We start from the raw sequence: 27,287 nt of genomic DNA, 5'->3' as shown, positions 1-27,287 counted from the left end.
GGAATTTCATCTTATTACAAGTTAATAGTTTTGCATTTAACTGATTCAAACATTTTAGTATTTTTTGTCCTTTGATATTGTATATCTTAAAGCAAATTAAGTGATATTTATGAATCCCATTCATATCAAGATGAATGTTTCATTTTATTATTGACTCTCACTGTACTTTTTAACCCCAAAGTAATATATTTTTATAGAGAATATAGAAATTATTAATAAAAATATGAACATCATCCCAATGCCATCACTCAAAGAAAGCCATTTTAGAGAATTGGGCTATATCCTTCCAGAATTTTTCTGTAACTATAATATGTTGATTTTTCATTTTGTTTTGTTTTAGCATAGCTTTACAAAAGTAAGATCATTTTGTAATCTGTTTTTCTTAGTTGATGTTTTATCATAAACATAATCACATATCTTTCTGCATTAACATCCTCGTAATATTTCATAATATGATAAATCAAAATTTATTAAGCCAATCCCTCAATACAACAATTAGATTACTTCCAGTTATTCATTACTATAAATAAGCTGGAATGCAGGGTGCGTGGGTAGCTCAGATGGTTAAGTGTCTGACTTCGGCTCAGGTCATGATCTCTAGGCCCTGGGATCCAGCCACATATTGGGTTCCCGGCTCAGTGGGGAGTCTGCTTCTCCCTCCCCCTCCTCCTTTCCTCTATATCATGTTCTCTCTCTCTTTGTATCTCTCTGTTTCTAAAGAATAAATAGGATCTTAAAAAAAAAAAAAAGCTGGAATAAACATCTTTTTACTTGGATCTTTGCCAGTCTTACTGGACTACGCCTAACATGTCAAAAACGCTAGTTCCCAAGTTTTAGTATGCATAGGAATCATCCTGAGGACTTATTCAGACTTCTAGATCCTAGTTATAGAGATTCTGATTAGGCAGATCTGGAATAAGGCCTGGGAATCCGAATTTTAGCAAGCACCATCTGTGATTACTGTGCAGGGAGTTTGGGCATTACATTTTGAGAAATGATGGCTTAGATATATCATAAATAATATCTTATCCCTCCAACCTTTGCAAAAATACTATTTTCCAGCAATAAGATACATGTGTCCTAGTGGTCAGTTTTACATTTCTTTACAAAATAAGGCCATTTAACCTCCTGCCTTCTACCAGTTATTCTATATATCTTTGAAATATCATTGATATACACTGATCTGGAATTTTTAAAGATCCCTTTGTCATACTGTTTTTTTTTTAATGGAAATGTTAGGATATAGATATATACTGTTCTGTCATTTTTATTGTCAAGATAAAAATACTATATTTTTAATAAAGGTTCTCTCAAAAGAGGTTACCTCTCAAAGTGGTTTTATCTAAAAGAGAATGTCACAAACATTGAGTCTTTCATCAGATTGCTTGGGTTATATGAAGCATTTTTGCAGTAACAATGCTATTGTCAGAGTGGGCAGCTCAACACTTATAAAAATACATTAGCTTTGGCCACTCATCCTTTGTTCTTCTTTTCCATGTTCATACTGAAGAAGGGTATCTATACACTTCAGTTATTAACTGCTCTTGAGAAATATGTAAGGCAAATTATGACCTGTTAGCAACCCCAGAATGTGGGTTCAGTTTGGACTTAAGTCCTTAGATGAAGACATAGAACTTCACAAACACACTGAGGCTCAGTTTTTCAATCTAAAGGCCAAGAATATTACATTTATTACCTTTTCATTTTCTGTATTTGCCATCTCTCTATACATTAATTTTACCATTGGCTATCATAAAATCAGAGTATTCAAAACTGAAAATGGTCTTAAGGTTCATTTTGTACAACCTCTCAATTTTATGTCTAAAGAAACTAAAGCCCAGAAAGGTTCAGTGACCTCTTAATACCATAAAAGTAATTATCATGGAAACTCAGTCTCCTGATTTAACCAAAAAGGATTATCATTAATTATTAGTGTTTATGTCCTGATTTCAGTTCTGTTGTTATTTTAATGAAAATATGAAGCTTATTAAGTTTTGGTCAATTAGTACATGTTTTCTTCTAGTAATCTGCACCCTACCACACTATACCTGTTAGAGGTAGTAAAACACAGTTGTTATTAGCTCCACCTTTAACTAAAAGAAAATTGGTTTTGAATCTTGACCTGAAGGGTATTCAGCCATCCTAGTTTGGGCCTGAGTGATTTCCACAGACATGGAAATTTCAGTGCTAAGATCAGAAAGTCCTAGGCAACTGGAGGGGTTACCCTACCAATCATGTGGCTGATGAAGGCATGCTGTTTCATAGGTTTCTCTTTCTCTATGTGTAAAAATGGGAAAAGTAACAGCACCTAACTCAGAGGATTTCAGTAGAATTCGAGAGTTGGTATATGTAAAACAAGCACCAATTAGTAAGGACTCAACAAATATTAGTCATTATTAAAATTTTTCTCAGATTTGTTGAGATGTAATTGACATAGGGCAGTATGTAAGTTTAAAGTATAACAACACTGTGATTTGGCTTACACATGTGAAATAGCTACCACAATAAGTTTAGTTAATATTCATAATCTCAAATAGATACTGAATGGAAAAAGAAAAAAAAATTCCTCATGGTGAGAACTCTCAGGATTTTTTCTCTAAACAATTTTCGTATATATCATATAACAATGGTAACTGAAGTTATCATGTGGTACATTATATCCCTAGTATATATTTATCTTATAATGGGAATTTTGTTCTTTTCACCACTTTCATTCAGTCTCCCCTTCCTGTACTCCTGTTTCTGGTAACCACAAATTGAATCTCTTTTTTCTGTGAGGTTTTTTTTTTTTTTTTCTCTCTTAAATACTACATATAAGTGAGATCATACAGAATTTGTTTTTTTCTTACTTATCTAACTTAGCATAATGCTGTCAAGGTCCATCCATGTTGGATTGGCTCCTTTTGAAGCTATTATTACTAATGTTTACAAATCAAGAAGATTTCTCAGAGTGTAGATTTTTAGAATCTGGATCTTCATATCTAGGATTTGAAATAAATGAACTTTGACTTTAGCTTAGACATGTTATTTACCTTTTGTGCCCTTATTTTATTCTATTTGTCCATTAAGTTGGATAATAAAATGAAAGGCTGAGTAGAGTACACCACTGCATATCCTTTTACATTTTTCAAGATATAAACCAGAAAAAGACAAATTTTCTCTGTGGAATTGATAAAGATGAATGAAGTACCAAAGGCAGCATTGTGCTGTGAAAATATAAAGGAAATTAACCTGGATTATAATAGTAGTAGCTTCCATTTTGTTGAATACAAACTGTGCCAGATATTGGTGCTTTAAATAATACATATCTCTGTTCCAGACAATAAACTTGAGAGGTAAAAATTATTATCCTAAATGTTCAAATGGAGAACCAATCTTACTTGTCAAAGATGGTAGTGTAATGAGTTCAGCAGAAATTCTAAGCTAGGCTCCCCAAAGTCAGTTTTTTTTTTTTTTTTAAAGATTTTATTTATTTATTTGACAGAGAGAGATCACAAGTAGGCAGAGAGAGAGGAGGAAGCAGGCTCCCTGCTGAGCAGAGAGCCCGGTGCGGGACTCCATCCCAGGAGCCTGAGATCATGACCTGAGCTGAAGGCAGCGGCCTCACCCACTGAGCCACCCAGGCGCCCCCCAAAGTCAGTTTTTAACTTACAATGAACAGGCTTGTTTTGGAAAAAGTACTTTGCCGCTCTGGACTAGTTTCTTTATCTCTAAAACTCAGAAGGAAATGAAATTGTTACTTATGATTGTTTATTACATTGTAGGTAATGAGAAATGCAGTTTCTTATGTGCTTTGGTGAGTGCTGTGAAGTGTGTAAACCTGGTGATTCACAGACCTGTACCCCTGGGGATAAAAATATATGTTTATAAAAAATAAAAAATTAAAAAAAAAAAAAAAGAAACAGAAAACTCAGGGAAATAAAGCAGCACTCTTAAGAACACAGCTAAGAGACAACACAAAGACTAAAGCGTAGCATATTACCTGGTAACATTTGGTGAGTCTATCATTCTGAAGAGTGGAGATAATCAACATTGTTAGATTAGACTTTCCAGTCACTGGGAAATAATAATTTTTGCTGTAACAGTATGTTTTTTCCAACTAACATAAAAATATTAATTTTTCTACTATATTCTAGTCTTGGTTTACCTTGCATGTGAATAATAAAGATCTAATTTGAAGAATTCAATTATGATTTTAACATAATTCTCCTGGGTGCTCAGCTTTCCTTTTCATGTACTTTTTTTATTTTAATTCCCCTTACAAAGTCTTACTGTAAAAGTTTGCAAAGCATATTCATCCAAGTTACACATAGTATATGAAAATGTGTTACAAATGTGGTCCTAAGTATGGAGAAAAAGAATGGGACTCATTTTCTCCCTCGTTATTCATAGGCATGAAGGTATAGGTATGTCATACATCAAGATATATATATGAATTTTCTGTAAGTCATTATATAGAAGTTGGAAAAATATTCTTACTTGTCCTTGATTTTATAGAATTCATGCACAAAGCTCATAAATTCTAAAATTATTGGAGATGTCAATTAACTGTAACAACTGAGCCATATTTTAATATACTGGTGAACAAATTTACCTTTTTAAAAATAAATCTAGATTTCAGTTATTCTAATCTCATCACCAAATATTGTTCTGTTAGTGTTGTTGCTTCATAGTTAGGCTTTTTCGTGTATACTTTTCCCTTAATTTCCTTCCCCAGAAGTATAGAGCTATCGTGTATTGATCAATGCTATTCTATTGAGAACTGTACTTTCTTTAACTATTGCCTTAGGCCTCTGAAGAAACACTGCATTCCAGTAATGAAGAGGAAGACCCTTTCCGAGAAATGGAACCCTATCTTGTACGGAGACTTTCTTGTCGCAATGTTCAGCTTCCCCCTCTTGCCTTCAGACAGCTGGAACAAGCAGACTTGAAAAGTGAATCAGAGAACATTCCAAGACCGACCAGCCTTCCCCTGAAGATTCTACCATTGATTGCTATCACTTCTGCAGACTCCAGTGGGTGAGTGCCTCTTGGCAATGTTTTTCCCTTTTGTATTTCGGATGGTGATTGTTATCTTTGGTCTTTCTAGATTCTAGATCTAGAGATTTTGTGGCTCATTGCTTGATTTAAGTGGGAGGAAAATGGGGTTTCTAGAGTCCAAAGAAAGAAGGGTAAATTTTCCTCAGGTAATGTCCCTCTCTCTGTAGGGGAAACTGTTTCAGTCAAACCGTTTTACACAGAGGAGTTGAAAATATATTGGTAAATGATCATAAGCATCTTGGAAAGGAGACTTGGACTTAGAAAATTAATATTTGTCATATGTTATTTCATGAAAATTTATTAACAAATGAGAACTGATGGACAAATTACCACATAGGCATACATGTCTGGAAATAGTAGGCAATGTTCACTGATGCAAAACAAATTTAGAATCAAGAATAGATTGTCCTGTAATTAGAATCAAAGGAAATATGCAGTTAACGGGCCTCGTAATTTGGCCTATGACACTTCGAGGTGTTATTTACTAGAATACTGTTTCAGTTCCCAGCATGAGGTGATTTTATTTAGCATTAATACATACAGAAGGATCACACATGGTCACTGTCTCCAAGATGCAATAACATTTATATCTCCAACAAAGTATTTGTGTTTTTTTCTTTCTCTGCTCTTTACCAATAGAGATGTTACTATTTAAGAGCAATGTCACTAGGTAAAACATTGTGAAAGAAAGTATGGGTAATGGGTGCATCCCTTCTTTGCTCTTTTGTTCAGCTGCATTTTTAAGAAGCTTCAATAGAAAAGAAAGAAGGAAACCAAGTGGCCCATACTTGGAAAGACTCTAGAATGTTTGCTAAGATTATAAGAACAAAGCAATTTGTTATGTGGCAAATGTGATTCTTCCCCATTCTCTGCCAAATTTAAGGCATCTCTAGGGAAGTTACTTCTGGATTTTCTTAAAAGTGATTAGAAAAGTTGTGATCAGGAGAAATTTTGCTAATAACTGTTCTTTAAGATACTAAATTTAGTTGTTTGAATTGTTACTAGTTCAAAGGGCCTCTCTTATTAAAAGGTAAAAAGAAATTACTGATAAGTAAATAAAAATACAGCAAATTCTTTCTTTGAAATAATGGAAAGAGGAAATATTTGTTTAGTTATTTTTCATACTGGTTTTGGCTTCTGATGAACCATGCATATAAAAAAAGATTGTACTTCTATTCACCAAACACACTAAAGCAGTTGGGAATTGTATATGGTAGCTTGATCTGAACATTCCTTGAAAAATACTATCTCAAAAAACTGATTTCCTATCTCATTGAGATTAATACCAATTCTGTTCATCTGTATAGAGGGCAGGATTCCCAGATGTCAAGGGTGTCAAGTGGTCACCAAGACCACTCCTGTTTCCATGGTTTGCTAGGTGAGCTTCCAGGACTTAGCAAATAGTCATACTCATGGCTGAGATTTATTGCAGGAAAAGAATACAAAGCAAAATCAGCAAAGAAAAAGGCACATAGGGCAACATCTAGAGGAAACCAGAGACAAGCTTCCAGACTCTCCAGTCCCAGGGGAGTCAGACAAGATGCACTTAATTTCCTCTAAAAATGAGCTGTGACAGCACATGTGAAATGTGTCACCAGAGAAGCCTTCTACCAGAGAAACCCACGAAGAGACTCCGTACTTATGAGGAATCTAAAATAGTGCAACTCGTAGATACAGTAGAAGGGGACTTGCTAGGAGCTGGGGTAGAAGAAATGGGAAATTGCTATTCAATGAGTATATAGTTTCAGCTATGCAAAATGAATCAGCTGTAGAGATGAACTGTACAACATTATGCCTAGAGAGAACAATACTGTGCTGCGAGCTTTGAAATTTGTCACTAAGGTAGACCTTATGCTAAATATTCTTAGCACAGTAAAGAAAAAAAAAATCCCACAGAACAAAAAATTGACTCAGTGCCCAGAATTTTTACTGGGAGGTGGTCACTTAGGCACCCTCTGGCTAGTATGTGACTAAAGTTCAGATTCCTAGAAGGAGAGCTGTCATTGAGCACAAGCCACATTTTTTGGTAGAACTAGTTTAGGCACAGTGAATGACTCATACCATTCAGGGAATTGTGGGCACCTTCCTGAAATCCAAGTTTCTAGGGCTAACCTTTCAAACAAGCTTTTTTAAAGATAATAGTCATAGGACTGATGTTAACACTTTTCTGCACAGCAGGTTTATCTTAGAATCATTATCTTCCTTTTTTCTACATTTGAGTAAGAAGAAATTATATTTATAATTAAAATTGAAACAAACCAATTTAAGCCTGTGATGCATTCAATTAACTTCGGTATCTCAAAAAAATTGGTGGCTAACTATGACTTCTTATTCAAACCTTTTATCATCTGTTATTAAAAGAAAATGATGTAGCAAATCTAATATCTCTATGTAGTTGGCAATGTGTATAATTAAAAACCTCAGGTAAAAGCCAAATTCATTTAATTAAATTTGAATGTGTTGCTCAAAACAAATAGTCCCTAAGTGCCTAAGGCGCTTCAGAATTGTTTGTGTGATAGTACTTCTGTTGTTCCAAAGTTTGTGTCGTTCTTAATAAGAATCTAAGAATCAAGTTTAAGTGAAATTGTGCATACCATTTGTAAAATACTCAGGATTTTGGAGGAAAGAATTTGTCTTTGAGAGAAATAAAACCAAGGTAACTTGTCTGTACCTGAAAGCAGCCTGGAGATTCCATGGACAAGAGTAACCAACAAGAAATGAAGACTAGGAATGTATTAAAGTGATAGTTATTACCTTCTGAAGCAAAAATTATTTGTGAATTGAGTATTTGAGAAATATAAAAATCAGACGTATACTCTTCTGGAATACCTAAGCTTTGGAAGGGAAGCAGAAGGTAAATTTAGCCACTTCAGTTAACCAAAACCCCAGATTACTTCACAGAAAGGGCTTTTGGGGGAATTGAGACTATTTTAGCTTGGCTGTCTCAGTACCCCATTGTTAAAGGTGAGCATGTCCCCAGACCCCACTGTCAACTGACAATGCTGAGATATTGGTAACTATAAACCTTTGATGGGAAAGAAGTCTTTTTATGTCTTTTGGATTTATTTTCCTTATTTTCTTAACATCAATACTTTTTGCTCTTTCTTCTGATGTATCAGTATATCAGACCTTTGCTCAGTCTTATATCACACAGTGAGTCTACAGGCTTATGGCACCCCTTTAGAAAGATACATTCCCAAGAGTAACTAGTTTTTGAAAAGAATGTTGGCCTGGTGAGATGAGTGTTATGAATGGCGCTGTTAGCTTCCTCATGAAGTGCCTGGGTCAAGAGATTGAGTTCAAGAGAGCTTTTTTAGATATACAGTTCTACAATTTAACTTTGATTTTTTGTTGTTTTGAGCAGGCTATATGAATATGTTCAAATGTATGCCATTTACCAACTTCTTTGAGTATGCCTGAGGTGTTAGCTTGTGTGCATTATGATTTAGCAAACTTTAGAAGTTTTCAAAGATGACACAAAACAGAATTGTAAGATATGAGATGTTGAAAACCTTGAATGTATCTACCAGTTACCTTCCCACGTGGGTATGGTCACTTAGACTTCATAGCTATATATTGACTCTTACTAAACTAAGAGGGACATCTTTTAATGGGCTTGAGATGCTGTGAACTTGGTAAGAAGTAATTTGGAATGTCATAGCTTTTCATATTTCTCTTAGTTTTTTTTCCATTTACTTTCTAAAAACTTTTTATTAAGGGACAATTTACAGGCAGTAAAATATGCAAATCTTAAGTATATACATCTTGATAAATTTTTATATATATCTATACACCCATGTAGCAACCTTGCAGTTTCCTAACTCTTGGCACTGAAGATTAGTTTGGCCCCTTCTTGGATATTTTATAAATGGGATTGTATGGTATGTGCTCTTTGTTTGGCTTTTATCATTCAAAATGTTTTTTTAGGTTTATTCATGTTGATGTATGTATTGGTAGTTTGTTCTTTTTTTGTTGTAGTGAACTATTCCACTGTATGAGTATACCCTAATTTATTTATCCATGCTCTCTTGTCGATGGCCATTTGGAATGTTTCTTGCATGAAGCTATTATGAATATGTACTTTTGTATATAAGTCTTTTTGTGGGTATATGCAATTATTTCTCTTGATTATATGCTTAGGAGTGGAATTTCCGAGTCATAGGTAAATATATGCTTATCTTTTGTTAACACCCAACAATTTTCCAAAATGATGTACTATTTTATCCTTCCAGTAGCAGTGTGTGAGAACTCCATTTGCTCTGCATCCTCACCAACATTTGTTGTTCTCAGGCTTTTTCATTTTCTCATTCTGGTGAATGTGTAATGGTACCTTACTATAGCTTTAATTTATATTATCTTGATAAGTAGTGATATTATTTACCTTCTAATATATTTATTGAACATATGGGTATCTTATTTTATGCTATGCCCATTTAAAAATTTATTCAGTTTTTCTTTTACTTACTGACTTCTGGGGGCTCTTTACATATTTTAGTCATATATGTTAAGTCCTTTGTTAGGTATATGCATTGCAAAATAAATATTTTCTCTCAAACCATGGCTTCCATTTTTACCTTCTGTTTGCTTATAATTATGGTAACATTAAAGGCCTTTGAAATGTGTGCACATATTCGCATCAGTGTGTGTGTAGGAAAAAATGTAACAGTGATATGTCAAAGAAATAAGGACAAGTGAGATGACAGTGGAATAAGGGGGGAAAGAGGAGAAAACGAAGGGGGAAAAACAGTAAACAGGAAAAGAGGTAAGTATATAAGGTGGAGAAGAAAATAGAAGGAGGAAATGGACACAGCTTGATAAAGGGAAACACAGGTGACAAGAATGACACTTAACCTACAGGGAAGTTTTACTTAAAGACAAGGACAGTTATCCCTTGAATATTGAATGCTGGCTAGAACATCTAGGCACTAAGGGGGCAGACAAAGTAAAGTTGAGAATGATATGACAGTGTTTGTGGTGGCCCACAGCAGAGTAGTAAGTAGTTAAAATGCAGTCAGGTTGAATTTGCATCCTGCCTCACCACTTACTAGTGCTGTGACCTTGGAAAAGTTATCTAAGTACTCCAAGTTTATAATTTTTCAAGGACAAAATGGGAATAATGGGAGTACCTACCTCATGGGTCTGTTGTAAGGATAAAATACTTAGCACTGTAAGCACTTAATGTATAATAACATCACCTACTACTATTGTTATGCTTTTTTTTTTTGGAAAATAGCAGAACAAATCATGTTTGCTGTTGTTGAATTTGTAGTTTGCAATAAGAAAACTGTAAGTCTATATTTTGTTCTTGGTATTTGTCCACAGAAATGCCCTGGTTTCAGGTATTGTTCAATTATGTTTAAGATGAGAGTAGAGATCCACTTCTTCCTTGCTTCGTCTCTGTAACAACTCTTGCTGACTTCTACATATTTTCCAGCCAGAATCCTCAAGAGGAATTAAGAGCTTTCTCTGGCTGCACCTCTGATCTTGACTTACTTTCCCTGATTGGTCCATGTGCCCCCAAATGCTCTGAGGAGGTTTAGCTTGCCGCACACAGGTAGGGAGTTGAGGGAGCAGAGAGCGGGTGAGGCGAGGTCATGCTAAATCTCTCTCACTGTGTTTCACTCCTACTATAATAAAATGAGAGCCAAAGAGCAAGTTGTCCCCTTGTAATATGTTGACATGCCTCTGGATGGATGTATATGTGAGGATATGGGTGAGTGGAGAGTGTCAGAAACACTTTCTCATTACTAGTGTCCTATTACCTGTCTGGAGAAGTACACAGTGTGCATTTATATTAGTGTTTCAAAAGTAAGAAAGAAAGAGAGAGAGAGAGAGAACAGGGAGGGAGGAAGGAAGGAGAGGAAGGGAGGGGGGGGAGGGAAGAAGGGAGGAAAGAAGGAAGGAAGGAAGGAAGAAAGAGAAAGAAAGAAAAGAAAAAATAAACAGAAGTTAAAGGAAGAAATGGTTACTCTTGGAAAATAAAATGAACTCCCCAACATGGGGGGAAGGATTACATTAGTCAAATAAGCTTTCATTTTACAAGGATCTTCCAGAAATATTTCCATGAGTTATGTGCCATTCACAGAGGAGCTGGTCACAGATGCCAGTTAAACATTGATTTTCTGATGAACTGCCTATCATCTAGTGCTCTTGAGTACACACAGTACATTAGAGAGAACATAAAAAATGTAAATTTCTATGATTCATTACTGAGTCAAAACCCAAACAGAGTAAAAGCAATAAAAACAGAAACTTAGTTAAAGCAGACACACCTGATCTTTAATATTTGGTCTTAAGAAAGCATTCCATATTTGCAATATTTTGGATCTAAGGACTTATGAAGCCAAAGGGTTGTGTTTCACAGTGTGCCCAAAAGACTTGCTTCTCCATATTGGATATGTGTTCAGGTTTTGAGAGGTTTATTTGGTAGATTCTTGTTGACAGTTATGTGGAAGATCTATAGGCAAAACTTTCCAAATTGAAAATTGGGCATACATAATTGTGATTGTGAAATATTCCTTAGAAATATAGTTTTCTTGAGCTGGATTTGGGGTTAAAAGTAATGACTACAAAGAAATTGGAAAGCAACATTTCCAGCAATCTTGAAGATACCGTGAGAAAGAAACTGTATTCCTTTGTCTTTGACTTATTTAAATGTGATTTATTGGCATAAAATAAACTGTTAAGCATCACAAGCCTTTTGTTTCTAAAGTGTTTAGTCTGTTTACTTAAATCTAGTTTTATTTTTGCTTTGAAATTCATGATTTTCGGGTGCCTGGATAGCTCAGTGGGTTAAAGCCTGTGCCTTCAGCTCAGCTCAAGATCCCAGGGTCCTGGGATGGAGTCCCTCTCTGCTCAGCAGGGAGCCTGCTTCCACCTCTCTCTCTCTCTGCCCACCTCTCTTCCTACTTGTGTTCTCTGCCTGTCAAGTAAATAAATAGAATCTTAAAAGAAATTGTTGATTTTCAAGATTAAAATTAGACTCACAGATTGATGGAACGCTGTATCTTTAATATATAGTATTTTGAAAAACAACATCTTTTTTTTTTTTCCAGAATCAGTAGCTATTCTTGGATCTAACCTAAAATAAACAGCTAAATAACACTGGGTGATTTTCCTCCTACATCATAGAATCTCTGAATATTTTATGATATTTGTCATGCCCTAAATTTACAAAAGAATAAGATAATTATCAAACTCCAATTTCTTTTTCAGTCTACTGTAGTGCCTTTTCATTCTTGTAAAACTTTCTGGCATTCTAATTAAGGATACTGCAAATAAACTGTTACTACATCACAGTATTTTACTCTGTATCTTTATGTCAGTTAAGTAATGTGTACCAGGGGAGGGCTTACTTTTGTAGTCAAAGTGTCTATGTCATCAGGCTTTTGTGTTCTTGAGAACACTAAAGAGATTAGTGACTTTGCATTTACCACCTCAGAGTATGTGGTCCCTGCTTCCGAACCTTTCTTATGCCAACTGTTTAATAGTACAGATTGGTTGGGAATCCCATATTTCCCAATAATGAGCCCAGTGAAGCATTTATTTTGCTATTAAAAGTTGATTGAAGACCACAGAACTATAGCCTGCAAAGTGCAGAGCTGAATAAAGGCACTTTATTTTTGTCCAGGAATCATAATTTTTAGCTCCTCACATAGCTCGTTTTCCATAAACACTCCCCTGCTTGACCATTCTTACATAACCCAAAGTTATTCATCACTGAAGTGTTTAGAGTAAGTTTATAATTCTTTAAGTCATGTTCTTCTGACTTTCAGTATTGTGTTCATGAAAATGAAAGTAGGCAAAAGCACCTTGAGTGGCTTTCTTTTAATTATTATGTATATATTTCATAATGTATATACTGATTCAAACTTAATATTAATTATAGAGCATTACTTTGAGAAATGCAGAATAAGAAAAATGTTTTCAGCTGAAATTTAGGAAAGGATGAAAATATAAAAATCCCCCCTTCAGTGAGCACTAAAAAAGGGCAAAGAGAATTCATGAAAATAAAACTATAGGAAAGAAACTATAGGAAAAATATATGATCTCCTGTATTTCTGATGTTGTTGTTTATTTTCTTTTGGTTTAGTTTGGTTTTGCTGAAAATCCTCTCTACTGGGTTAGAATTTTTTCTAACAATTTGGGACATTGGTATCAATTATCATACTTATTTATCTCGTTTATTTAGGATCTTCTATCCACTTAAAAGAGAATAGATAGAGACAAGCATTTTTACATCTATTCCAAATCTGTGGAATTCAATCAAAGTAGCATGCCATTTTGTTATGTTGTTTGATGCCATTTATGTAATCTTTATCTGGATAATGTGTTGGGTTTAATGGATTAGCATCCTTTAAATCAAAGTTGATAGTTTGGAGTCTGGGAAAGGCAAGACATTTGTCCACATTTCCAGATGGATTTCGTCTCTGGGTATTCTGACTCTTGCTCCAATGTGATTCCTAAAAAGCAAAACAAAACTAAACAAAAAAACCCAAAAAACATTAATGCTAAATATCATAATAAACACGTATATATACACACACACACATACATAGACACACCTAATGTGATTTAATTCAAATTAACTATTTCTTGAAGTCTTATTTTTCCACACATTTTACAGAATCAAATTTTATAAAAATAAAAGAATAACTACAATTTATATTGATGAATATACTTATCCACACAATCATGTATTAATCATGTATTTATGCATTCACTAATACATTTATCCAATAAATAGTTAGTGTCTCTTATTTGCTGAATACTGAGCAATGAACTGGAGAAGGAAGACTCAGCAAGACCATTCTAGTCTCTTCCTTCATGGATTTTAGAACCAGTAGGTCATCAAACAAGAAAATAGGCAACTGCAACCCAGTTTGTTTGATATGAAGGACAAATTTGACTAAGGGCATGTGGAATAATATGGGATATCACAGGGAGCAAACTAATGCAGGCCTGTGAGGAACTGACACTTTAGCTGAGACCTAAAAGGAGATATTACCCAACAGGGAGAACAGTAGGGACATAGTTTAGGGACAAAAGGGAACAGTGTTTGCATTTAGATGACTAAAACTTTAGCATGGTTAGATCACCTGATCATTTTGAAATATAGTTGGTAATCGTTACCATTAATTTTTCTTATAACCAACATGTGAGTGTTTGGAATATTCTCTCATAGTGCTGAGCATCCAAGGCATACGCACCACCAAGGCCAATAGTTGTTTGATTCAAATTGCAAAGTGGGGATGCAGTGTAAGAAACGTAGGGAAAGGAAATTGAGGTATTTGCAAGACAATAAAAGAAGTGACGAATTATGGTAGCTAAGCTGTATATGGAAATAAGTGAATATAAGAAGGTACAGATACAGAAAGATTTCAAGGTCTTTAGAGGCTTCTATGGTGGGAAACAGGTGAGATTAAAATGACTGAACAGGCTGAAAGGATAGGAAGTTATATTTGGAGGATATGTTTGAAGTTAAGATTTAAGTGTTGGGGTCCTTTAAGATGTTTTAAAGATGTGGGGGATGCTAGGGAAGAGGGTGCTGCAATGGGAAAGTAATTGGGGAACTGAGAGATTTAGCCATGAGATGCCTCTTCCTCATGGACACTGAGGTCAAACAGCAAGACCCTTTTCAAAAAAGGGAGACTAGCAGAAGTCATTGATGAAGCAGAGTTGATTGGCACCCGATAAAAGAAGACTTCACAGTGGAGCAGGGGAATAACAATCAGTAAGTTAACATGAATAACCAGGAGAGCGCGAAACTCATCTTGAGAGAGGCACAGGCACCAAGAACAAAAGCAGCCTCCCCTCTGGTTTCCCTGCAAGGGAAGTGATGTTCTCAATGAAGAACCAGGTTTGAAAGAAGGCGGTATGTAGGTTGCCTGTTCAGTAGTGAGGCTGACAATGAATGGAAGTCTGTTTACCATGGAAAGAGATTTCTAGAAAAATAGAAAAATTGGGGAAGAAAAAGAGTGGGGGATTTGAACAGGGGTGAGAAATCATAGCATAGTATAAGGATAGTGAACTGGAAGAACACAGAGGAGAGGAAAAATTTCTATCTCAGGTATTTCTCTGAGGTATGATTATTATAGCTAAATTCCAGAACATTTTCAAGAATCAGCCCAACTGTCCTTTGACAGATTCAGGGGAAAGGGAGTGTAGCATAGTTACTAAGTCTTTTAGAAAGGCCATGAGGGCTGTCAGCTCCAAATAAGCAGATTCACAATGGCATTCTCTGCTTCTCAGGACTTTCATCTTTTGGAAACAGCAGCAGCTTGCAGTGTTTGGGGAATTTTGCGTCTTTCAAGTTATTCAGCTGTGTCCTAGATTTAGGTGAAGGATTTGATTTTTTTTTTTATGTGCATTATCTTTTCAATCAGAGTTCTATTTTATTTTAAACAATTGTGTTTTAATATTTGACTCTAATTATTTTGCCAGTTATAATAACAACTTAGGTATTTTGAATTAGCATTTGGGTTTTTCTTTTGAGAATTTCCTTTATTAGAAAAGATCGTTGTCTTAAACATACTGCTTTCTTAAATATTCTTAAATACTATCTTTAGGATTCGAGCATTATTCCAGTTCACCATGCTGCTAATTGTAGCAGTGAAATCTAGAGTGAAATTGAATTTGATGTGGACAAATACTATTTGTAGAAAACTTCCTTTAGTAAATTGGACTACTAATGTAAAATGAAACACCAGAAAGACACGTGTGTATGTTTTTTCCCTCAACTTGGATGTTACATATTATTTTCAGACTTTATCTTCTAGTGGACCGTGTTCATGCTAATATTAAATCTGTTTGATAAAGCTGCATGGTTAAGACCTGGGACTAAAAATCTTGATATGATACCTCTGCAAACCCAATTTTTATTTTCGTTCTTTCCTATGACCTTGTGAATGTCATTTTCTCTGTTTTTGTCCTCACCATCTGAAATAGTATTTATGACTAGAATTTAGCAACTGTGGAATGTATCACACTTACAAAATGCCTTTGCAAAGGTTATTATACTGCACAGAGACCCAAGAAGAGAGGGCTTCATTTGTCTTAAGAAAAAAATATAAAAGTTAATTGATTTTCAGAGGCTAACTATAATAAATAAAGACTGGAACCCACATTGTGTCATTTTGGTTTATAACTTCTGGTATATTCTATTCAGTGTCCACTGAAAAACCTGAAATAAGGGCTTATGATTTTTGGTTTATTTAGTTTTTTTATAAAATTGCTTTGTAAGTGAAAGTCATTCTTTGCAGTAGGAAAAACAGTGAATGAATGGTAATGAGAATTCACATTCCTGGACCATTATCTTGTCATTAAGTTGATCATTCTGATAACTGTATGGTACCATGGAAGTGGTTGGGCCTTTTGGAAAGAAAAGCAAAATACACGAGTACACTTGTGTTAGTTACACCACTACAAAATAGATGCCTGCATGTAGCTAAGGATGGGAAAGTAATATAAAGTAATTAATTTTTTTGGAACGACAAGATTGTGGTTATTTTTTCTCTCATCTTGATTTCTCTTGAAAAATATGTGTTTATTCAGTAACATTACATTAAAAATTGCACTCATGATTATTTGCCATTTCATTCATCCAAATATTTTTCAAGTCTTTAATATATAATAGATCCTATTTTAGGCACTGAGAGAGTATTTATGAATAGATAAAAATAAAATTCTTGGCATTTTGTTTCTCACGTGTAATTCAGTGGGTATTTTTGGCAAATATGTGGAGGAGGAATGCTGGGGCCTTTCAGGGTTCTCTTGATCATTTTGTGTAACCATGTCGCCATTTGTAGACAAGTCCCCAAAAAGATCACCAGCAGAATCTATTGATTAAGCAAAACTGAAGTTAGTCTCACTGGAATAAAGAATACTACCTTTAAACTTAGAAATATTTCAGAAGGGGAAAGTAAAGAAAGGATGTTTGTAGAGTCTTAGAGCCTGCTATTGCTAGGTGGAAAAGTGATTGGGAGTGCACCTATTTTAAACACCTAATAGGCTGGGGTGCCTGGGTGGCTCTGTTGGTTGAGTATCCAACTCTTGGTTTTGGCTCTGGTCATTATCTCAAGGATGTGGGATGGAGCCCTGATTTACCAGGGCTGTGCACTCAGTAGGGAGTTTATTTGAAGATTCTCTCCCTCTATCCCTCCCCTTCTGCCCCCTACCCTATTCATGCTGTCTCTCAAATAAATAAAATCTAAAAAAAAAAAAAAAAATACCTAATAGCTTTGGATTAATGGAGTCTTTGAAGTAAAGTGAGGGTCTTAAGGTGAGCTCTGAAGAGCTAACTGTTAATTTTTATAAATAGGCTATTTTCTTTGTTTTACAGTCTTACTGTCCAGGAACAAGTATTCCCTGGAGCATAGACCTAAGTTATTTTTATCTGATCCCAGAATTTAACACTAAAGCAGACACTTGAGCTTTGACCCCAAATTGTATAGCACTGGGGCAGGAGAATATTTTGGTTTTAGTTCTTTCACCTTTGTGAGCCTAGGTAATGTGCTCTAAATGTTTGTACCCTACACCTCAAATTAATATTTTGAAATCCTAATCCCCAAGAGGATGGTATTAGATGTGGGATCTTTGTAGAGGTGATTAGATCATGAAGATAGAGCCTTCATGAGTAGAATTAATGTTTTTATAAAAGAGGCCCCAGAAAGATCCCTCACCCCTTTAACTGGACATAGCGAGAAAGCCATCTGTGTACCAGGAAGTGGGCCATTGGAAGACAACAAGTATGCCAAGCTTTGATCTTGGACTTCCCAGACTCTAGGATTATGGAAATAAATTTCTGTTCTTTATAAGTCATCCTGTTTATGGTATTTTGATATAACAGCCTGAATGGACTAAGATATTAGGTTTATACTCATTTAGCCAGACATTGCAACAAGACAGATGTTGTACCCTGTAGAGTAAAGAGGGTACCTCTGTACCCTCTTTGGGGGTTTTTTCTTTGTTTGTTTGTTTGTTTGTTTTTAAACTTATATTACTGTCACTCTGTTGCTTGGGAATGTAACCCTGGGGGTAGACAAAGGGATAAGAACTCAATGAAGATCCTGGAATAGAAAACTGATTTGGCTGGTCAGTATCCAGGACACTTCTGTTTGGACGGAATCTCAGAGTAAGTAAGAGAGAGGGCCTAGCCTTCCACAAGGATGCTGCAGGGGACAGATATTCCCAGTGCTTAACTCTCTGGCAGTTAGACCTCAGTGTTGTCAATCTGTTACTTCATGGCTAAGACCCCCATGACATGTGGCACTACAAAGTGGAGAAGTTAGTACTCTCCACTAACTTCTGCTAACAGTGTGGTTTTGGCTCCTAACAGTGGTTTTGGCTGGTTTTGGCTGCTAACAGTGTGACTAGCAGTTTATGTGTCCAGCTGGCATGCAGCAGGTTGCATTCTGGCAGCTCATTGCCCCCCTGGATCCCACTCACATCGGTTCTTCACGCTCCCTGTTGATTCTGACTTCTATCCTAAATTCTTTTTTTTTTTTTTGACTTTTAATTGGGATTATGGACATTGGGGAGGATATGTGCTTTGGTGAGTGCTGTGAAGTGTGTAAACCTGATGATTCACAGACCTGTACCCCTGGGAATAAAAATATATGTTTATAAAAAAATATCGTATATTCTTTTGATGAATTTCTTTTCCTTGCTGAAGTTCATCAGTATTGATTTTTGTTGTTTGCAACCCAGAACCCCGATATGTACACAACCATTAATGAATTTATTATGAGGCTTTACCACTCTAGAAAATAATGTATGGGAAGTGCTCTGAGTTTTTCAGAACTTTCACTGTAAAATCAGTAATAAAAATTAATAGAGAGGAACCAAAAGGAAGAATTGAGTTTTCACATCTGTACATTGCTTTTCCATAAAAGAGTAACAAAAAGGAGAGTGCTGGAAAGAAGAATCTCCTGAGATGTCCCTGGTGAAGTTTGTGAAACTCTCAGTAAGGAGACAAGGACAGGGTTTCATTGTAATTATTCCCTTTTGGCTGTTCAAGCTGGTAGGCTTAAAATGGACTCCTAATGAGAGTGGTTTGCACTGCATTAATTAAGTGCATGAAATTACAAACTGCATGTCTTTTCTCTCTGAGAATATTCTTCCTCTATAAGTACTAGTTTATTTTAATTTCTCTCTTTTTAAAAAAAGTTTTCTCTGAAGGAAAATTAACTCTGTTGTGAGTTTATTGAGAAAGCCTACCCTTTGGTTATGGGAGCATACCTCTCTCTAACTCTTCCTTATATGTAGTACTAAACCAATCAGATTTGTTCCGCGTGTAGAATTTTGAAGGCAATTGTGAGGAAAAAGATGAGAAACTGTCAGTTAAACTTCCTTACACATGCTCTTGTCCTTTAGAAGTCATTTATCTTTGTTGTATGTGTGTGTGTGTGTGTACGCAGGTACATACATATGAGTGTGGTCTATATCAGAAGATGTATTTCAGAGGGAGATGATTTCCCAAACCTTATCATCAATATGAAGAGAGGACATAGGCATGTAACCTCAGTGTTCTCACAAACTCTTGCATAAATGCCTTTCCTTCTTGATACCCTCTTTTTACCTTAATAGAGTATCTTAATTATATCCACAGCTTTTTAGCCTCAATTATAATTCCATGCATCAGAATATGTTTCCCTTCTAGAAGAATATCTATTCTTCAGGGAGTCTGTTCTAGTCAAATAGAAAGGATGATGTAAGGCCATTCTCCATGAGATGGAAATATTTCATTTAACTTAATGGCTTGTTCCAATGTTAATGGTGAAATTATGAGGAAAAACGGTGGATATCTGAATTTCCCTAGTTCTTCAGAATATTAATTCCATATCCACTCTATCTCTTATAGTGAAGAAAAATCTGGTTAGGTTAACAAAAAATGCAATTGAAATAGTTCAGAAAGGTTTTGGCATTTGCAGTTTTCCTTCCAGAAGATCTGAACTTTCTCTGATACCTGACTGAACTTACTAAAATTACTCTCCTCCCTCTCTCTCTCTCTCTCTTTTAAAAGATTTTATTTACTAGAGAGAGAGAGTGCACATGGTGGGAGGTACAGAGGGAGGAGCAGGGGGAGAGGAAGAAAATATCTAACAGGCTCTGCACTGAACAAAGAGCCTGACGGGGCTCTATCGCAAGACACTGAGATCACCTTAGCTGAAACCAGGAGTTGGACACTTAACCAACTGAGCCATCCTGAAAAGACTGCAGCTTGATTCTTCATGAAGATCCCCTAAACCTGGAACCCAATTTACCAATTAGGAAATTATATCTTCAGTACTTAGATGGTCTCTTGATTTGTTGCTGTGGTAGAGTTAATGCACCTTTAACAAATACAGATCTCTCCTAGGAATATCTTAAACGTGGCAAAAATTGGCCTCAGCAATGGTCACCTAAAGCCATTTCAATTTCACTGTTATAAAATAGCACTATAAAAACTTTAGTTCAAAATAACAGTATTGTTGTATAATACTAAGATCTATTATTAAACTGCCAGAATATTGCTTTAACAATTTGAAAAGCCTTTTTTTTTTTTTTTTTTTTTTTTTTTTTAGAAAAATGAATTTGGGGGTGCCTGGGTGGCTCAGTGGGCTAAAGCCTCTCTCTTCAGCTCGGGTCATGATCTCAGGGTCCTGGGATTGAGCCCCACATCAGGCTCTCTGTTCAGCAGGGAGCCTGCTTCCCACCCCCCCACCACCTCTGCCTGCCTCTCTGCCTACTTATGATCTCTGCCAAATAAATAAATAAAATCTTTTAAAAAATAAAAAAGAAGAAGAAAAATGACTTTGTGCAATACCTCATTAGAGTCTATTAATTGATGATAAAAAAATCAGGTGACATTTGCAAAAAATAAAATTTCCATCAGTTGAAACATCTGTACCATTTCTCTTATTTAAAGGACATTTTTATCCTGGAAAATGACTGACTGCTTCCATTAGCCTCACATCACAACAACAAAATAAAGTTGTCTTTGGATGGCTTCTAATTTACATTTAAATTATCCCCATGGCAGCATTTTGTAAGCACAAGCAAACAAAAGATTGTTTGAGTGACATAGGCCTATCCACATGAGAGAGAAATATATCATCTACAAAATTAAAAAATACGGGTTTTAGTAAACACCTCTGAAAAGGAATTATGAGGATCTGCATTCTTTACCTCCTAGAGTTTATCTTTCTAATAATGCTTCAGAAAAAGAAAAATTCTAATATAATTCCCCTGGAGGGGTCATAGGACAATGATGCCATTTGAGACATATTGAGGTAAAAATCATTTGATGTCCTCAAGTAGAATTTCTTTTACTGTTCTTCATTTTCACTGTTGACTTTAATTGTCTTTCTAAGATAATTTTGGTTTGTAAACTGGTGGTGACCTGGAGATTTAGTGGAGTTGGGGAATAATGGGTGAGATTTTCACTTATGAAAGATCAGAGTCTGTGAAGCAGTGATGGGGCTAAATCTGAATGACTAGAAAGGGAAGAGTGATATAATTTTTTTCCTCATGTACTTCTGCTTTAAAAGATGAGTTTAGATCCAGAAGACCAGCTTAAACCGGGGGTTGGCACACAAGGGCCTACAGGCCAAATCCTGCTTGACCCCTGTCTTATAAATGAAGTTTTCTTGGAACACACACTACCACTGCAGAGTAGTTGAGATGAAGACCATTTGGCCTGTAGAACCTAAAATGTTTACTGTCTGACCCTTTAGAGAAAATGTTTATTGACCACTGATGTAGACCGTAGGCAGTTATTGAGTTATGGATTACCAGGAGATTGAGGCTTTTCAAGTATTAAGAAACTATAAATGTCTGTTTCCTGTAGCAAAGACGAAGCCAGAGAGATGGAGCTGTTATCAGGCACATGGATGCATTTCTTTGTTCTCCACAAGGATGGAATGCCATGTCTGAGCCACAGGAGTGATGCTGGGCACTCAAGAGGGTGAAGGGGCAGAGTTCTTGCTCACATGGAGATGGACACTGGGATAAAGTACTGGATGATGCAGACAAATATCCTAGCTCTCCAGAATCTTCTATTTTGGTGGGGTCAGAGGAAAGCAGGGAAAGGGGCATGGTGTGTCCGGAGAGGTTGGAATTTACTTAGAGTGACCAGGAGAGAACTCAGGGAGAGTAAGACTTTGAGTAAGGTTTTGAGGCCTTGAAGGAGCTAACTATGCTGTTTGTTGTGTTCCTGTCTAGAAGATAGAAGAGCGATGCAGCCTAAGTGAAGGGCAACATAGAACCATGTTGTTGTTGCTGTTTTCCCCTTTTTTTAAGTTGAATTAATAGCATGTTTGTATGCTGGTGGGAGCTGTCTTAGTCCATTTGGACTGCTAAAACAAAGTATCACAGACTGGGTGGCTCCTGAACAATGGAAATTTACTGCACATGATTCTGGAGGCTGGGAGGTCCAAAATCAAGGAGACAGCATGCTTGTGTTCTGGTGAGAGCCTTCTTCCTGTGCTCTCACATGAGGCAAATGGCTAGGGAGCTCTCTTGACCTCTTATAAGAATACTAATCCCATTCATGGGGGATATACCCATATGACCTAAGTTCCTTCCAAAGGCCCCCTGCCTCCTAATACCACTTTCTAGGTGGTTAGGATTCCAACATATGAACTTTAGGCAGACCCAAGCATTCAGACCATAGCAAGGATGCTATGGTAAGAAGGAAAACCTGATGCAGATAGTTGCTGGGGTAATCTCTTAGAGTAGATAAAAGGAATAGATTAAAAATACAAGAGGATGAGTGCCTTTGCAATCAGAGCAGGATACTTTATCCATAATGATATAAAGAAAGTAGAATATATGGCACAGATGCAGGTAAGTGGATAGATGTGGTGGCTGAAAATTGTAGAAGGTCTTTTGTAAGTGCTGTATTTTTTCTTAGCATGTGTGAAGGCCCTGAGGCAAAATAGAGCATGGTGTAATCAAGGAATTAAAATGAGGGAAATATAACTGGACTATAAAGTAAGCAGTAGCATGGAGTAGGATGAGGCTGAAGAGGTAAACAGGATGCAGATGTAAGCCAGACTAAGAAAATAGCAGTGGGAAACCAGTGAGGAATGGGATGAAACCAGCTTTTCTTTTTCAGAAGATCATTGTGGCTATGATAGAGATTATATGGGAGAGTGCAACCAGAGTATCCATGGTGAGGCCCATAAAAAACTCTTGTGAGGGAAGGAAAAATAAAAAGTAAGATGAAAATTGAGAGGGAGGCAAACCATTAGAGACACTGAACTCTAGGAAACAAACTGAAGGTTGTGGAAGGGAAGTGGTTGGGGGAAGGGATAACTGGGTGATGGGCATTAAGGAGGGCGTGTTAATGTAATGAGTACTTAGTGCTATATACAATCACTAAATTCTACTTCTGAAACTAATTAAAAAAAAAAAAACTATTGTGTTAATTCACCAGGAGAAAATAACACCGTAGTTTAGAGTGGAGGCAAGAGGTAGAAGAAAAATGGCCAACTTTTGAGAAACATTTACAGGCAGAATAGACAGATTTACCTGTCTTATATTACAGAACAAAGAGTTATAGAGAAATGCCTATGAGTAGAGATGGGTACTTGAAAGAGAGGATGGAGATCTTGGTTTAGAGCACTAAGTGTGGAAGCTCAGCATTGTTAAAGAGGAGATTTAAACTCACTACTGGCAAGTAGTTAAAAGGTCAGTCGACAAAATTATAGTGTGGAAGGCAGGTACACTCTCCATTAGATTAGTCTGGTTGGGCCTAAGTGTTAATTATTTCTGATTTTTTTTTCAATTCTGAAACTGACTAATTTCACTTTTTAAAAAAATCTTGAGGGGTGCTTGGGTGGCTCAGTGGGTTAAAGCCTCTACCTTCGGCTCAGGTCATGATCCTAGGGTCCTGGGATAGAGCCCTACATGGGGCTTTCTGCTCCCCAGGGAGCCTGCTTCTCTTCCTCTCTCTCTACCTGCCTCTCTGCCTACTTGTGATCTCTGTCTGTCAAATAAATAAATAAAATCTTTAAAAATAAAAAATAAAAAATCTTGAACTTTTCATTTTCATAATGAGGCCAAAGTAAAGGTCAAAATCTTTTTTTTTTTTTTTTAATTTGACAGAGAGAGAGAGAGAGAGGGATCACAACTGGGCAGAGAAGAAGGCAAAGAGAGAGGGGGAAGCAGGCTTCCTGCTGGTCAGAGAGCACAATGCAGGGCTCGATCCCAGGACCCTGAGATCATGACCTGAGGTGAAGGCAGAGGCTTAATCCACTGGACCACAGGTGCTCCAACAGTCAAAATCTTAAGGGGAGAATGAATCAAAACCTAACAGGCAGATTGTTGATTGACATGATGCCAATGGCCACTTCCAGTTGTCATGTTCTAGGCCCATCACAGAGACCCTCTCTCTTTTGAAGTTATGTGAGGTTATTATTAGGTGGAGGTAAGAAATGGCTATGGGAAGAAAAGAATTAATCTGGTCTTGGGAGTCTAGTCCTATTAGGCTAGGAGATTTGGTATCTTAGATGTGATTTCAGGCCAAAACCCAATGAATGGAACGTCACCCCGCTCTGAATAGGACTGTGTTTCTCATCTCAACAGTAGGAAGAAGACATTTTATTTTTAATAAAAGCCCACTTTAAAAGCCCATCTAACATTAAAAGTACATTAGTGTAGATTATTATGAAAAGTCAAATGGGAAAATTTAAAGAATCTGATTTCACAATAGAGGTTGCAAGGGGGAGATTTATCTTCCTGATTCTAAGGTGAATTCAGATGGAGAATCTGTACTTCAGAAACTGGCCTGTTTCTGTGTCCTGTTTTTTTTTTTTTTTTTTTGGTATGACTTGAGGCCATTATGTTCTAGTAAACATTTCCATGGATAGACTGTTAGGAGAGCAAAACAGGGAGTGAGTGGCTTGTATGCAGCTGAAAGCACAGGGGTCTGAGTAGACAGGTGTGAGGGGAGAGTCCTTATTCAGACAGTTTCACACCTGAAAACAGTCTTAGTTAAAATCTTCAAGTTCATAAGGATGAAACTTTGGGGGAATCAGTTAGAATGTCATTTAAAAAAAAAGATGTTAGATCTAGTTCCTATTCCTCTGAGATTTGGGGCCAAGATAGAGATGAGAATATAAATTTTGGATCCAGAGTGTAATAGAGAGTTTCCACTGATCGTATGCTAATAGAAAAAGAAAATAGAGAAAAAATGTGCAACCTTTTGAGCCACACCTTTCTTTTCTGTTCTTAGATGCTTTTCCCCTCTTATTAATAGAAGTGACCTTGGGGCACCTGGGTGGCTCGGTCAGTTGGCATGTGACTCTTGGTTTCAGCTTAGGTTATGATCTTATGGGTCTAGGTATCTAGCACTCCTAACCCCTCCAGGGCTCCCTGCTAGGCAAGGAGTCTGCCTGAAATTTATCTACCTTACTCTCCCTCAGCCCTTCCCCCAACTTGCCCTGTGTGTGTGTGTGGGGGGGGGGCACGCGCGTGCATGCTCTCATCTCTAAAATAAACAAATCTTTAAAAACAAAAATAGAAAGGAAGAAAAAAAAGTGACTTTAATTCAGCTTCTTACTATAAGACCTTGACTTTTTTTGATCCCCGCGGCTGGTTATGTGGATATTCCCCTGTCCTCTTCTAAACTTTTAGTCTCCTACAGAGCAGATGCATGTTGGGGGCAGTGCAGAGGGTGGCTAAAGCTTGGGCCTGAAGCTGGTTAAGTAATGGTGTCCACTTTAAGAACAAAATTAAATACTACCAATATACTATCAGTTAAGTACAAAGTGAATATTTAAAATTAGAAAAGAAACCATGACAAATTACAAATTTATGTTGGCTTATATCACAAATATCACAAGGTATTAAAAGTCACAATATATTACCAACTTATCAATGTAATTCTGTAATACCATTTCCCTACACTTTTGGTTGTGTATTATTTGAGTTATCTCTTTAAATGACACTGAATTAACAATATTTTCTATGGAAAGATTAGAAAGATAATTAAAACTTTTCTCTAGGATGGTTGTTTTTATAAATTATTTAGAAAAGTTAGGTAATAATTGTCATATAAATTGTTAAAATGGTCAAATCTGAAGAAATCTTTAATATGTTTTTTGCATATGTGAGCTATAAGATTTTAGGGCATTTTGGGGTTTATACGTGTTTGGTGACTAATCTTATAAATATCTGATTTAGCTAGCTTAACAGTTTGTCACTGAGATCCTCACTATAGTGTCATAACTGGTTTAGATGTGTTTTAGATCATCTTCATCAATGTCAGCATTTTATGTCAGATCTGTAAAAAATTTAAAAATTTTTCAGTGTGTTAGTTTGATTTACTCTTCTTCATTAATTCACTTTTTAAGCAACTCAGGAGCCAATTTGTCATTTGTTAATTTGTCACTTATTTTTTTTTAAAGATTTTATTTATTTATTTGACAGAGAGATTACAAGTAGGCAGAGAGGCAGGCAGAGAGAGAGAGGAGGAAGCAGGCTCGCTGCTGAGCAGAGAGCCCGACGCGGGACTCGATCCCAGGACCCTGAGATCATGACCTGAGCCAAGGCAGCAGCTTAACCCACTGAGCCACCCAGGCGCCCGTCACTTATTTTTTTTCTTAGTGAATTACCATGTTTGAGATGATCTGCAAAAATATTAAATTTGCTGCTTGATTTCTGAATAATTTGTTGATTTAATCACCTAGTCTTATTGCATTTTTTCAAATTCCAATAATTAGTTTAGAAATTTTCTCTTATTTATTTCTTCCTTAGTTCTTGAATTAAGAATTTAAGGATGGGGCACCTGGGTGGCTCAGTGGGTTAAGCCTCAGGTCATGATCCCAGGGTCCTGGAATCAAGCCCCACATCAGGCTCTCTGCTCAGCTGGAAGCCTGCTGCTCCCTCTCTATCTGCCTGCCTCTCTGCCTACTTCTGCCTACTTGTGATTTCTCTCGTTGTCAAATAAATAAATAAATAAATTTTTTAAAAAGAATTTAAGGATAAAAAATATCTTTTATATAGAAAAGATCAGGAGTCAGTCATTTCTCATCTGTCTTACTGAAACATTCAAACATCTTTTTTTTTTAGATTTTTTTTAATTTTTAATTTTTTATAAACATATATTTTTATCCCCAGGGGTACAGGTCTGTGAATCACCAGGTTTACACATTTCACAGCACTCACCAAAGCACATACCCTCCCCAATGTCCATAACCCCACCACCCTTCTCCCAACCCCCCTCCCCCCAGCAACTCTCAGTTTGTTTTGTGAGATTAAGA

At 36.3% G+C, this 27,287-nt stretch overlaps 1 protein-coding gene across 7 annotated transcripts in view; it reads left to right on the top strand.

The window, feature by feature from the left end:
• LOC132028661 (cAMP-specific 3',5'-cyclic phosphodiesterase 4D-like) overlaps positions 1-27,287 on the top strand; it is a 907,530-nt gene that overhangs the window by 497,043 nt on the left and 383,200 nt on the right. For all 7 annotated transcript variants that reach the window (XM_059417921.1, XM_059417920.1, XM_059417919.1 and 4 more), the window contains one exon: positions 4,790-5,019. In XM_059417921.1, the coding sequence (XP_059273904.1) occupies positions 4,790-5,019 (230 nt within the window). The remainder of the gene's footprint in view (positions 1-4,789; positions 5,020-27,287) is intronic.

Source organism: Mustela nigripes, chromosome 12, assembly GCF_022355385.1.
Source record: "Mustela nigripes isolate SB6536 chromosome 12, MUSNIG.SB6536, whole genome shotgun sequence".
Taxonomy (NCBI): Eukaryota; Metazoa; Chordata; class Mammalia; order Carnivora; family Mustelidae; genus Mustela; species Mustela nigripes.
This window is presented reverse-complemented; position numbering and strand designations above follow the sequence as displayed.